The 14,707-nt window shown below is 41.6% G+C and overlaps 1 protein-coding gene across 1 annotated transcript in view; it reads left to right on the forward strand.

Annotated features, from left to right (window-relative positions):
- Positions 1-8,010, forward strand: part of grip2b (glutamate receptor interacting protein 2b) — a 124,715-nt gene extending 116,705 nt beyond the window's left edge. Inside the window, exons 19-24 of the mRNA XM_018746863.2 lie at positions 524-697; positions 939-1,092; positions 2,165-2,282; positions 3,973-4,200; positions 4,694-4,840; positions 6,334-8,010. Coding sequence (XP_018602379.1) covers positions 524-697; positions 939-1,092; positions 2,165-2,282; positions 3,973-4,200; positions 4,694-4,840; positions 6,334-6,531 — 1,019 coding nt within the window. The 3' untranslated portion in view covers positions 6,532-8,010. The remainder of the gene's footprint in view (positions 1-523; positions 698-938; positions 1,093-2,164; positions 2,283-3,972; positions 4,201-4,693; positions 4,841-6,333) is intronic.
- The last annotated feature ends 6,697 nt before the right edge of the window (positions 8,011-14,707 follow it).

Below are 14,707 nucleotides of genomic sequence, written 5' to 3' on the forward strand. Positions count from 1 at the left end.
CACACACATTTTCAGAACCGCTTGTCCCATACGGGGTCACGGGGAACCGGAGCCTACCCGGTAACACAGGGCGTAAGGCCAGAGGGAGAGGGGACACACCCAGGACGGGACGCCAGTCCGTCGCAAGGCACCCCAAGCGGGACTCGAACCCCAGACCCACGGGAGAGCAGGACTGCGGTCCAACCCACTGCGCCACCGCACCCCTATGTTCCCATGAATCAATTAAACAAAAAACCTTTTCTTAAAAAAAGTCATCAATTAAAGATAGTGAAAGCTCATTCGGTTTCAGCTTTCATATTTCAGGAATGATTTATTACAGCAGCTGAAGTGACTATGAAGCCCCCCCCCCCCCCCCCCCCCAATGATAAGAGAGTGACAAGGTCATCATGAGGGGGTGTGTTTATGTGGGTCTGACAGTTTGAACGATCGGGCTCCGTGCCCTGATGAAAGCTTGCCGTGACCCCGCAATGCGGCGATGGCCTGTGAAGTGCGGCATTGCGAGCCTCTCTCTTGGCTGTCACAGACCCGGCTGATAAGAAGGAGCTGGAGAATGACCTGAGCGACAATGAGGACGAGACCACAGACTCGCAGAAGACCAACAAGCTCTCGGAGATCTACTCCACCACGATCCCCAGCGTGGACTCCGCCATGGAGTCGTGGGACGGCTCCGGTATTGATGCCGGCTACGGGAGCACGGGTGAGGACGTGGCTGGTGGAACACGTCCGGAGATGCGGGTGGGGCGGAAATGGCCATTTTCAGGTCAAAGCCCCTGTTTCCCTCAAAAACGTCTTATGATTTTTAATAAATGCTATACTGATATCCTGCCTACGCTGCTGCTGGAGTCATTGTGTGGATTGGACCTTGGCTTAACAGCAGGTTAGCCTTGATGAGAGAGGCCTTCTGTCTCTCCCGTTCTGACTGTATCCTTCTGCCACAGGAACCTACGTCCACCAGGCCGCCGGCATTGCCCTGCACCCTCATGAGTGGCGTAGTGCAAAGCAGAGGAGCACCACACCCCCCACAGCCCGCCGTAAGAATTACCCTTTCAGTGATGGGGGCTTCAGTGAAGACGACTGGGACAAACCAACAGGGTAAGACCACGGGACGTTTCCTGCCATTTTCTTGGACTTCCTCCAAGATTCATCATGAGTGACCAGAGTTATTCAGGGTGAACTCAGCATCCTCAAAATAATTTAAAGTGGATGTCCTCCTACCCTCTTGACTTATGGCAGAGGGACTTTTTAAGAAACGAGTCCCAACATAAACAAGTACAAAAGCACACTTTTGGCTTATATATCTCAATTTGTCATTGGGTCATATTCACCAAGGTTATAACGAACGTCTAGGAGAAAATATCTGGGAAAATTTGGGGACTTTGGGAAAAGAAAAATAACACTCTGTTTACGCGTGCACGTCTGACCTTCGTATTTTTAGCCTGCTTATTAAACAACGTTGTGTCCTGCATGTGAAGTTTAGATTAATGCTATTGAATGTATTGAGAGTTGAAAATTTGCAGTGAAGTTGCTGGTATTGGATGAAATGCAGTAAAAAGCGGAAGTGAAAACTAGCAGCAAGTTTTGCGTAAAATGCTCTGCAAAGAGTCCCTGCTTTGTGTTTCATCCTTTCTTATTTTCCCATTTCTGTCTGTATTTCTTTTCTCTCTCTTCTCAGGTGTTCTGTCTCTCAGCTCTGAGTCACTGTCTCCATCTGCCTTAGTAACAGCCCATGGGGCTCCTGGTGTTACCCATAAATTGCACATTTTTACTGTCGCTCTGTTTTACACCAACTGTGTTCCCCAAACCTTCGAACCCTCTTCTGAGGACACCTCCGTTTTGTTTGTTGTGCTCTTTTTTGTATTTTTATGACCTTCACATACAATACTTCTCTGCGCTTCACTTTTGAAGGCCCTCCTTGTTGTGTGTTACTTTTTTAAAATAAATGCATGAAGGTTTTTTCTTGATTCTCAAGCACATTTTTGGCTGCTGTAAATAAACGCATCTCCTCCTCCAGCTAGGCCTGGAAGCCTCACTCCCTTGTTCATGACTATCTGGCATCCTCAGGAGCAGACGTGCCACTCGTGTCTCTCTCTCTCTCTCTGCGGCCTTGGCAGCGACCCTGGGCAGCAGGGCTTGCTCACGTGTTTTGGTTCCTACGTTGACACAGATATGTGAGCCACCAGCACAACGACGGCATCGTTCTGGATCACGAGGATACTTTTTGGTGCCAAGCTCTGGAGGATTTGGAAACTTGTGGGCAGTCGGAGCTCCTGAGGGAGATTGAGGTACACAGATCCCTGTGCTCTCACTGCCAACCATAGCCCTGGCAGTTACACAACAACGTGCTTAGGGCTAGAAATCAAAAATCCACATTAACCATGTGCTCTTATACGTAAGCCCGAATCCCTCTGACTTCGATACGAGTCTCATCTGCTCAAGCACTGCTTTGAAAACTTGTCATACTGGAAACATGGAGAACCCGGACTGCTGCTTCTCAAAGTGCTTTACGTTACAAAAAAAATTATATTGGTTAAAACCCTAAACCAAATGCATTTAAAATATGCATCAGCATTTTTAAATTATAGCAATAAAACAACTCAAACAGAAGATAATAGAACGATAAATGATGGGCAAGAAAGAAGTTTGGATTGGAGGAAAGAGGACCAAAAAATCAGAGCAGACAAATGGCATCTGAAAGCAATTCTGAACATATAGGTCTTGACCCTGGATTTAAAGCTGTCCAGAGCAGGACAATCCCCAATATTCTTGTGGAGAAAATTCCACAATTTACATAACAGGAGAAAGCCCCGTATCTCATGGAATGCAGGAGGAAGGTATTTAAGATAATTAATAATGATTATGATTAGCTAGAGGGGGCCATGGTAGCACAGCGGGTTTGGCCAGTGTCTGCTGTGTAGTGGGTCTGGGGTTTGAGTCCTGCTTGGAGTGCCTTGCAATGGACTGCCATCCCATCCTGGGTGTGTCCCCTCTCCTTTCAGCCTTGCACCCTGTGTTGCCGGGTAAGGCTGTGGCTCGCTGCGACCCTACTCAGGACAAGCGGTTATAGACGTTGGTTGGTTATGATTATCTGATGTTACAGTTAAAAATATTGGAATACCCGAATGTTTCCATGTTTAATACTGGAACGAGTTGGCTGGAGATTTTAAAGCTGATTATTTGGGAGCCATTGAAAGATGCTTGTGGTCTGCTAATGAGATCTTCAGCTGTACTGCATTTTTATGGTTTGTGAGCAAGGAAGCAGAGTTTATCTCAGACACAGACACAACAGTGAGAGTACAAATCACCTCTAATGAGCTTAGCAGTTGATTCCAGGAATGTGTAAATGTTGTTTGAAGTGTCTAACAAATGAATGAATGTAGACATAGATAAACATTTAAGGTGATGTTATTTTGTTTTTTTTTTCTTCAGTTAACACCAGTTAAATAGCACTCGGAAGTATAGCTATTGTTGAGTCACATTCATTATTGATAACCAATTGTTTTGATGCGCAATCACAACAGTCGCTGCTAAATTTAGTGACATTCTGTCCAAGTCACTGATTCGACCAAAGAACTTTTATTATTCCATGATAAAGAGATGCAAAAAATTAGGCCCAAAACAACAGCTGTTCAAACATGTAAGCAAAGGAAGAACCATGAATGCCAGAATTTTGAGTAAGTAGATGAAGACAATCAGGATTAATTTTAATATGCATATATATTTTTTTTAAATCCTGTAATGGTATAACTACTTAGTTAAAACAGCGTAATAAGTCAATACTCTGTACATTTTCTTATGCAGATTATAAAATGGACTTAATGGTTGCCATAAAGTAGTTGGTTAATATTTCAGTATAAATGAAAGAATGTTTTATTTGTCATTTTAAAATAACTTTCACTCATAGCCTGTTTTGTAGAGGATTTTTTTGGATAATTCTCATATGTTAATAAATGGCTGCACTCCTTTTCTTTGTAGGCATCGATTATGACAGGCAGCGCTCTGAGCCTCGGAGTAGATGGGAGCAAGTCGCATGCGGACTCGGTGAGCCAGCCCAGTAGCAGTCCCCTGAGGAAAACCTCGCACCTGCACAGTGAGGCCAAGACCAAGAGTACGTTGCGTGTGTCCGAGAAGACATGGGAGTCACGTAGGATCAAGGAGGAGATGCAAGAGATCCTGTCCCCAACCCCGCTGGAGCTGCACAAGGTACAGGGTCTGCCCTCTTTATCTTCAAACAGGTCAACACATAAAAGAAGTCACAACAGGTGGGAACCAGGACCGGGTCCTGCTCTCTGGTGGGTCAGGGGTTCGAGTCCCACTTGGGGTGCCTTGCAATGGACTGGCGTCCTGTCCTGGGTGTGTCCCCTCCCCCTCCAGCCTTACGCCCTGTGTTGCCAGGTTAGGCTCCGGCTCCCCATGACCCCGTATGGGACAAGCGGTTCAGACAGTGTGTGTGTGTGTGCATTTCTCCAAAGAGACTTGCCCTGTTAGGCTACTTGCAAGGAATTACCCATTTATACAGCTGGATAGCTTTACCGGTGCAAGTTAGGGTAAGTACCTTGCTCAAAGGTACTACAGCAGGAGGTGGGATTTGAACCTGGGCCCTTCAGCTGGGAACTGCTACAGCTCCCCTTTAGGTTAGTCCCTCTGTAAGACTTCATTAGAGTGAAGAAGGACTTTCTGTTGCGGCTGCTTTCAGGTGACAGTGATGAAGGACCCGGAAAGTGATGACTTTGGTTTCAGCGTGTCCGATGGTTTCCTGGAAAAAGGTGTTTACGTTAACATGATTCGCCCTGAGGGCCCAGCAGACAGAGCGGGGCTGAAGCCTTACGACAGGATTCTCCAGGTAAAAACAAAGAAATTCTCAACCGTGCTTCAATGAGATTTCCCAAGGTTTCTCTCCATGTTTTCACAGTTTAGCATATATTTGAGCACCCTGTAGTCCTTGGGGCTAAATTTCAGCACAGCCTGAGACAGGGAGAGGGAAGGTGTTAGAGTTTTCTACAGTAAGAGCTATTCAATGGTCACAGAAAAATCAAAACACCAACCATTTCTGATCAAACTACCATCTGAAGTCCCTTAAAATCTGACTAATGCATATTACCCAAAACAAATCAGCAATGGTATGTAATTTCAGCCATCTCCCAGAGTAATTAGCAAGGTTCCTTAAAGAAAACATTAAATTCTTCGATTAAAACAAATGAAAAATCATGGGTTGTTTCCGAGCATGAATTGATGGTACCGAGAAGGGACCCGGTGTCAATTAAACCAGTGTTGAATTTTGTCAATTGCGTATATAACTATGTGAATTTCGGCCAAAGAATCCAAGATTAAGCATGTTTGGTAAAGTAATTGCAACACTTCTTAAATGTGGCAGACCTTAATAAGATCAATATTTACCTCCGGATGTGCATTTTTCAAATCTGTTCTGAATTTCCTAGGTTTTCTTATGTTTATAAGAGTATGAAATAAAAAAGGGGAAATTGGAAACAGAAATAACAAATATGGTTTGGATTAAGCCTTAACCACATTTAATAAGGTCCAGCTCTTTGAAATAAATACATATTCTAAACCTCAGCTACTTGCAAAAAACAAACTTTTGAAATAGTTTGGTCCAGAAGGAATTAAAATATGCATTTGTGCTCAGAGATTGATCATGGCCAATATTTTAATAACAGGTTTTTCCTCTAAAGGCCTAGAATCAGACTACAGACCAAGTGTACACTGACTCAGAGTAGCTGGATGTAATTAGACCTGGTTAATGATCATCAGCATGGGGCTAATGGTATATTAATATTTAATCCTAGACCTTATTTGATAATTAGAGCTATTGAATTATGAACAATTTTTAGCTCTTGCTTTCAATTAATTCTTCTTTTGGGATGTGCACTAAAGAATACAAACTTTTATCATGTTTTTTCCCCCTCAGATGTTTTTTTTCTGTAGAGAACTTTAAACATTGTCTGATATGAGGCTTTTATAATGAATGTGATATACACTGAAGGAATGGTCTCATTAAAACGAGTGGAAGTAAAGCGAAATTTTAGTGAGGAGGTGTTTAATGGAAAAGTCCCTTTGAAGTCTCATTTATCACCTGATTTGATAAATCTGATGTGCAATAAAAGTGCTTCTTTTTATTTAAAAGTAAGCACTCAAATATTCATGCACAGAAATGTCCGTCAGAGACATTCCGAGACTTCAGATCAGTTCTAAGGTCCATTACAAACAGTCTGTTTATAACGAAAGTGTATATGCAAGAATAAAGAAGCAAGAACTTCAGAAGAACCACTTTAGGATAACAGTTAGCCTGTTTTCATCATTGACCTTCACTGCTTGCAGGTGAACCATGTTCGCACCCGAGACTTCGACTGCTGCCTGGCGGTTCCCCTCATCACAGAAGCAGGGGACAAGCTGGAACTGGTCATTAGCAGGAACCCCTTGTCCCAGGGTTGTACGGGACAGCCGCAGGGCTTCAAGGAGGCCCCCTCCACCCTCCCAAACTCCCGAGATCACAAGACAAGCTCCATGGACCTGTGACCGAGAGCAGCAGCAGAGGAAACATCGCTTGACGTCCCGCTATAATTTAGCGTAGCGCATCCCACCTTGAAGGCTTAATATCCCGTCCCTGCATAAAAACAGAGCAGGGAGTTATCTTGTTTTTTTTAAAAAGGCTCCTTTTTTAATTTCCATGTCGTCAACATTTTGTTTGTTTTCCTTTCTAGCACTTTCCATCCCCTTGAAAAAAAGGAGTTAAAAAATAGACTCAAGAGACCCATGCTCTGAGACACAGAACAATTACTGGAGCCTCTTTGTTTGTGGGCGCCATCAGGTGCAGAAGACTCCCTGGCTGCTGGGCTGGAGAGTCAGGCCCAGACGTGCGGAGACAAAGGAGGGAAGCAGACTGCTGGGCCGCCGGCACTGGAGCCAAAGCGACAAAGGTACTGTTGAGCTTCTGATCAAAGACTGCTTAAGAAAAACGGAATCGCATTGCGACATTGTGAACTTTTTTCCAAGTCACCACTTTCTCTGCCGTGGGTGAAATTCACGGTTTCTAAGATGACTCTTGCAAGCCCTGTTCTTCGACTGCGCATCGAACGGAAAGCGAGTGAATGCGGAAGCGCACGAACACGCTCGTTGCCACACACTCAAGGTCTAGGCTTCTTATGGGCTCACCCGGACTGGCTGTTCTCGATCATCTTATTGCGCCCCTCCGTCCTCTTCCACCTGTCACCCTCGAGTGTCTGTCACGTTGTCACCTTCCCACCCCGTTCCATGCAGTTTAATCGTAAACCCTGGAATACATTCCTCCCTCCGCAAACTCATGTGAACGTGAGTCTGCATTGTTGCTCACGGTTGCTTGCCAAACATTGCATACATTGCTCTGCTCTATTTTAAAGTCACCTTGCCAAGGAGTGCTCTTAAACCTGGGCATGACACACTCCCTGACTCTGGTCCAGTTTCCAGCCTTGTTCTTTGAAAGGTCACCGCAGTGCTTTTTAGCCTGATTAACTCAGCGAAAAGCCACATATCACAGGCTTGTGAAACCTCACCTCCGTTTGTCCCGCAGTGGACAGCTTTAAAAAAAAGAAGGTTCCTTTACAAACTGTGAGGAATTAATGATTCTTAAAATGAATGCGATGTTAAGGCCTCTTCACAATTTCACCGATCAGTGTGCAATAGAAGAATGTGATCTTTGGATAACAAACGCACTTCTGATGTGCAAAAATGTGACCAGATATTGCAGTGGGTATTACTGGTTGAAATATAACAGTTTCTATCAGCTACTGGGTATTTAGTTTTTAATCGTAGTGTTTTACCAGAATGGCAAAGTGGTAAGCAATACAGCTGAGTTTTCAAATACCAGGAAGGATATTGCATTGCATTTTATTTCTTAAACATTCCAGCAGAGTGTTATTTCCGTGTCCCAAAGAAACAAGCAAGACTTATCAATCACAGTACGCAGCTGTTAAATACCACATTTAATTTTAATACGATAACTATTACTCAATGAGCGCTACAGGCTTCTATTTAAAATTCCATCTTTTTTTTTTTCTTTCAAATACCATTTGAGCTTCACGCAAAAGATTAACTAAGTTTTCTTAGTTATAATGGTTTTGCCTGCTCAATTTATTGTACGCTCAGCACAAATTGTGTATGTTTATAGAAACTGAAATGTGGAACAAAAGTTAGGATGTTTAGACGTGACCCTTAAGGGCGACCTTTATTCTCCTTAGCTTGGCATGGTCTACTCTATAATACAATGAACAATGTTGATCTCTAAAGACCTTAGACGAATTGAAAGAAGTGAAATGTATTTTAAAATATTTACTTACGTCAGATGTGACCATCAGAATATCGTAAATAATATATGGTTCTCACTGTCCTGTGAGGTGACCAAAAATGTGCAATGTGTGAACAGGCAGAACAACCCCACCTGGCAGGCGAGGTAAGTTATGCTGGTCTGGAAATATTTATGGAGAATAAAAATTCATAAGTTCACTATGGCTTGTTTTCAGATGTTCTTCTAGGCACATTTGTACATGTCATGTAAATTCTATCTCCTCCAAAATGCAGTTGTACACATTATAATGAGCCCTGACTGTTTATTATAGTTTTCATTTCAAATATGACCATTAAAAACCCATCATCTACTATGATATGTTTAGGACACTATAATGATCGTTTAAGGAGGTATGCTTTTTACGTTAAAAACATTGCTGTTTGAAGTTATTGGGAAATGTATAATTGTTTGTTAATGAAATTACATTTGAAGTAGAATGGTGTCGCTGTACTCAGCTGGGTGATGGTCTAACCACTCGTATAGATGGTGGAATCGAAAATCTGATAATGCAGATAATGAAGTCATGAACCAAATATTACTTTTTTAAACTACTTCTTGCAGTCTTAGTCTCCCACTTAATGTTTATTCATTTAGCTGGTGCTTTTCTCCAAAGCAACTTACAATGTTAAGGTATTTACGATTATTTACCCATCTTTACAGCTGGGTAGTTTTACTGGAGTAATTGTAGGGTAAGTACTTTGCTCAAGGGTGTTACAGCCGGAAGCGGGGATCCAAAGGCAGTAGTTCTAACCACTACGCTATTAGCTGTCCCACTTCAGTGTTGTGTTGCACCAGGAAAGGAAACTATAGCACTTTCCAAAAGCGGCAACAGCCAAAAGCCTATTGTGACCATTTAGAAAAAGACTACTCCCAGAATTCTTCAGCCCTCTGAATGTACCGGGAGAAGCGGGGAGTCTATGCAGATGACAGGTATTTGTTGTTGGAAGCCCAGCATCAGGACATCATCTTCCGATGATACAGAATGTGTCAAAATCACAGAAGGCAGTATTGCCAAAGACATGCTTCTCAAGGGCTGAGGCCAACTTAATCAATGACTTAACCAGTCACTTGTCCAAAACTACAGATGGACATCATAATGGAAATCATAATAAACAAATGGAATTTATCTGGACTGATCCAATCAGCTTATTCCACTATTAGTGTCTGAGTCTTCCAATGTATCCCTGAACTTGCTGGAAAGAAATTTTTTTCATGAGGCATTCAGTTTACAAGTTTGAGCAGGAAATGAGCCCACATCTTCCCAGCTCCTCTGCAGCAATGCCCAGAGATGGAGAACATTTGTGGGTTCCTTTATTTCCACCTTCTGTCCAATTCATCATACAAGTACTGCCAAGGTCGCCCATATGTACCCAAACTTTTGACCGTTAATGTATATTAAATACCCAAAAAAAAGGTGATCGACATGTTGCTTCACTTGAAACCAGTCCTCACAAGTCACTAAGATGGCTTATACATATCCATCTGGGCTGTGACTCATCAGAATCAAGGTTGGAAATTCTACCTCTGGGAGCTGTGATTTCACAAAAATGAGTGCTTACTTTTGTAGCAATTTGAAATAATTAGTGCTCAAGAAAACTTCATACACACAGTCATCCCATTTCAATATGCTTATATATGCTATTAATGCGGTGTTTGTAGCAGGGAAAGCAAAATGTGAAAGTAATACCATACTTAATTCTTATTTAAGTACACTTATCCCCCATTAGCCAGTTCTAATTTGTTCCTGAAAACAGACCAAATATCGAAAAACCAGATAATGACATTACTTGTTCCGTTATTTTTTATGGGGAAAATTCCAGTTCATTCCAATCCCATTCCAAGTCAACCCCAAAATCAGCCTAAATGATACCTAATATCCTAAGGGAGAAGAAGTGCAAAAATAAACTCTAAGGCAGTTTCACTTTTTCCTCAGTTTGTTCTCCCAAAGTAATTTATTTTATTTTCTTAGTCTGCATTTGGAATAGGTAAGAACAATGAATTTTCTTTTCTTCTGCTTTTTAAATAATTTATTTTCTGGAACAGGACTGAATGTCATGGGCCAGAACTGAATGCGGCAGACCATATAATTGACAATCCGGACTGATGAGTGACAATAAGTGGTATTTACAATCTTGGATCAGATACTTGCAAAATCTAAAGACTTAACAACCGGGGATGAGTGTACTTAATTTCTATTTTGAGAAAAACAGTATTTTTTTCATTATTGCTGTGTGTAAGTATGTCTCATAGTCCTCTAATTTTTTTATATTGCCTGCGCCCTGTGCTTCTGTGTATGAGACACTGAATTAGTGATTGCATTGGTCCCTGGTTGAGCAAAAATGACTGCTTATGCGAACAGTGTGTATTTCTAATTAACCTTTTTAAAGGAACTCGTGAAGTCTGTAACTCATGATGCATGTTTACAGTTTATCACCTGTACTGGTACGGTGTCTCAAAATACTTGTTTTGGGGTAATGTGTCAGTAATATAGGTTTTCCAAGTGTACCCTCCTTCCACTCAACTGATACTCCACAACCGGCTTAATCTTCTTAATCTCTAGTGTCATGAAATGTAGACAGTTGGGAGTCACCCTGTGTTAAAATCATGGCGGCTTTTTTATACGACGAACACACAAGCACGCACGGCTGTGCTTACATATAGACGCAATGAGTCAATATCTCCCGCATACACACACTGCACAGTTTACACACAACGGCAGTAAATGTGTCCTTCACAAGCATACAGATATTATAGCGATATACATACAAGCATACAATAACACCTGTGTACTGTGCAGAAACTTAAAAAAAAAAAGACATGGCTTGAATAAGTTTAAAAGTACGTTTCTCAGTCATCCCTCCAACAAATCGTCAGTCTTAATGTTGTAGAATAAAGATGTGGCTCTTTGAAACTAAACATTTTAGAACAATTACTTAAGTGTACGGTTAAAAAAAAAAAAAAAAGTCCAATCTACAGTTCTCTCTCTTTTTTTTTTGCCGTTGCCCTTCTCTGGAGTTACCATACCTTTGCCAACTCCCTTTTAAACGTGATTATGTGCGGATTATAAAGCATTACCCCCCGGCCCCAGAATTATTTCTCTCTTGTTGGAAAGCACAAGTAAGATCTACTTCCAGTAAAGCAGAAAGCCTCCATTGTTTCTTAAGATTTTTTAAGAATTCTCAAAAGAAAAATCTCCAGATTTGTTTTTCACCTGGCTGGAGCCTTCTCCTTGTACTTTCTGAAAATGAATAATGTAACGTGATGAAAACAGCTACAGAGTATCCTTGTCCAACAAAGCAAATCATTATTTCTTGTGCATTTCTGTTCTGGTTGTGATATGCACTCATATGCTGGGGTCCAAGAAGAACAAGGGCACTTTTTAAGCCCTCACCTCTGCTCAGACAACACTGTTTTGAATTATGTTCAGTCTTTTTTAGTGCACAATACCTAACGTGTCACACATACAGTAAGTATCTTGTTGTGCTGTGTATGATGTTGAGAGGTAATGAGTGTTTTTATACGCAATTTTAAACGGAAGCCAAGTGTGTGCTTTCATGGTTTCTACATAAGCTTTGAGGCTTTAAATGTGTCCATCCCTATGCATTTTAAATTTTAAAATATGTATGCATTGATATTTAATGTGTATTTTTAAATGTGTAATATCAAAGATCTATTCTCTGTATAGTATTTTTATATGAGATTTTCTCTCGTACCTAAGCACAATAACAGAAGAATATTGGACTCACCAATTTAGCTGAATGGCTGAATGGTAATGTAAATGTTTATTCTTTATTATGGGACTGTACCGATTACTTTCTTTTAATAAAAAAACAGAGAGCAGTGATGTTTTCCTGTGCTCGTTCTTCTCTGTTTATTAGTTTTAAAGTATAAGGATTCCCGCTGTGTCTTCTGTGTGAAGAAAATAATGATCCTTTTACGATGTTTCGAGAAAATCAGTGATTAAGTCCAGGGTGTGTCGTCTTTCATTGGTTGGCCTCAGGTCAAGTTGTGAAAGACCAAAGCATTCCAAAATAAGAAGACATTTTTTGGCGAAAATGAAGTGCTTCGGCGAGTCTGTGGTGTTATTAATATCACCAGAAAGAGTGTTTTTAATGTGAAGCAAAGCACAAAAAGTAACTTGGGAGAGCCAGGATTTAGGCATTCAGAAATACCTTTCTGCATACCGCTGCTGTGTTGAACTGTTATTTTTGTGGTTGTGACTGTTCTGTTAGTTTTAATGACTCTGGCCATCCTCCTGCGACCGCTCTCATTGACTAGGTGTTTTCACCCACAGAAGTGCTGCTGACTGGATGTTTCTGTTTACCGCACTACTCTATGTAAACTATAACAGCATAGTGGATAAAAATCCCAGGGGTGTAGCTGTTCTTGTGATGATATTTCGAGATGCTAATTATGTCGACAACCATACCGTATGTTCAAAATCACTTAGATCACGCCTTGCCCGTTCTAATGCTTAGTCCAAAAGTAACCCCTGTCCATATGTTGTAATTTGCTTAGGTTAGTTGCATATCTCACTGTTTGGAGGAGTAGGTTGTTTGCATTAATGAGAAAGCATACCTAATAAAGTGGCCAGCAAGTATATATGTATGTCAGAGGTCATACAGTCCCAACATGACGGCAAAGTTTGAAAGCAGAAAAGGAAATAATTTTCTTGGAAGCAAGTGAAGCAGTTAAAGTTGTATATTTCTGGATGTGGGAAACTGCAGTTTTACGCTTCTGTCTCTCTAGATATGAAAGTTGTTCAGATAATTGCTAGCTATTTGCAATGGTTCTTAGGGTAGCACAGCAGGTTTGGCTGGGTCCTGCTCTCTGGTGGGTCTGGGGTTCAAGTCCTGCTTGGTGGTGCCTTGCGATGGACTGGTGTCCCATCCTGGGTGTGTTCCTTCCCCTGCCAGCCTTGCGCCCTGTGTTGCTGGGTTAGGCTCTGGCTCGCTGCAACTTTGAATTGTTGCTTGGACTAGTGTGTTAATGTTAATTCTACCACAAGGAACATGGTTTCACTGAAAAGGAAAGATCGCAGAGGTAGCATAAAGAAAGGGAGTTTAAATAAAGCCAAAAAGGGAGAAAAATTAGAAAAAGCGGGCGATGATGCAAATCAAATGCGCTTTAGATGAGCGGTTTTTGAACAAACTAACAAATGAAGGTGAATTGGTGATGCCAAATTGTTCATATTGTGTCAGTATGTTTTCAGGGTGTACTACCTCATGATTCTGGGATAGGATCCAGACCACTATGATCCTGACCAGGACAAGCAGCAAAAGTGAGTGAGCAAGGATGACAGAATAGCTTGAATGATACAGGTCTTGAGAAATTCACAGTGGATAGTAAACTTTGGCTATGAATTATTATGGTAGCCAGTTTTCTCACCTCCATGTAATACCTACAAAAAGTTTAAAGCCAACAGCGGCCCTGCTTCAATGCACTTGAAAGTGTTTTCTCCTGGTCTCTTAAAATTCCCATAATGTAATGTCATCTTTGCTCTGCCCCAATGGCAATGCACTACACAGATTCCTGGAACATCATTGTTTTCTTCTGAGTGCAGGTTACGGTTTGACACCATTCTTTCTTTCATTCTACTTTTAATATTAAACCTGTGATTTTTCAGCACTGACCAGGCCGCATCACAGACAAACCATTAGTTAGCTGCTTCCTGTTTTTCCACACATTTACCAGGCACCTGGTGGTGATCGGAAAGAAAAAATGCAGCGATGCGAAATGAAAACTTTCAAAAAGACAGACTCACTCCTTCAAAAGAAACGATTAGAGACAGTGTGAGGATGTACACAGGTTCATGCTACTGCTGTGTAGAAGGTTTGTAGTTCATGGCAAAAATGCTCACACTGAACCTTTCCTCAAGCCCCAGTCTTTGGATTTAAGATGTACAGTACTATATCACCCAGGTGCGAGTATGGATTGCCCAAGGTACTTCCTCAAGCATAAAACCCCAAGAAGGTTGAGAGGATCAGACAACCCGAAGTTTCAGTTTTATTCGGAAATACGAGGTAACTGTAAAATGCATATTTTTTGAGTGAAATGCTCCTGCAGGAGTGTCCGCGGTACAGGGGTTGCAGGCAAGTTGCAAAGCAAGAATGAGAACAAGAAGCTGTACTTCTCCACTTCTTGCATGACTCAGAGAGTTATTGGCTTCCCTAAGAAAAAGCAGCCAAGACAAAAATAAAATGCAATTCTGGGAGCATGTTGGCAAAGGCACAATGGAAAACTTTTTAAATAAAGCAGTGCTACATTCCCAAAGGAGGTGGATATTTAGAGCTCTGACCTCCTCTGAGTGAGAAGAAGCCCAGCAATGTCTAGTGCATGGCATCTGCTTCGATGTCTGTTGTTTTAGGCATA

Source organism: Scleropages formosus, chromosome 22, assembly GCF_900964775.1.
Source record: "Scleropages formosus chromosome 22, fSclFor1.1, whole genome shotgun sequence".
In the NCBI taxonomy this organism is placed as follows: Eukaryota; Metazoa; Chordata; class Actinopteri; order Osteoglossiformes; family Osteoglossidae; genus Scleropages; species Scleropages formosus.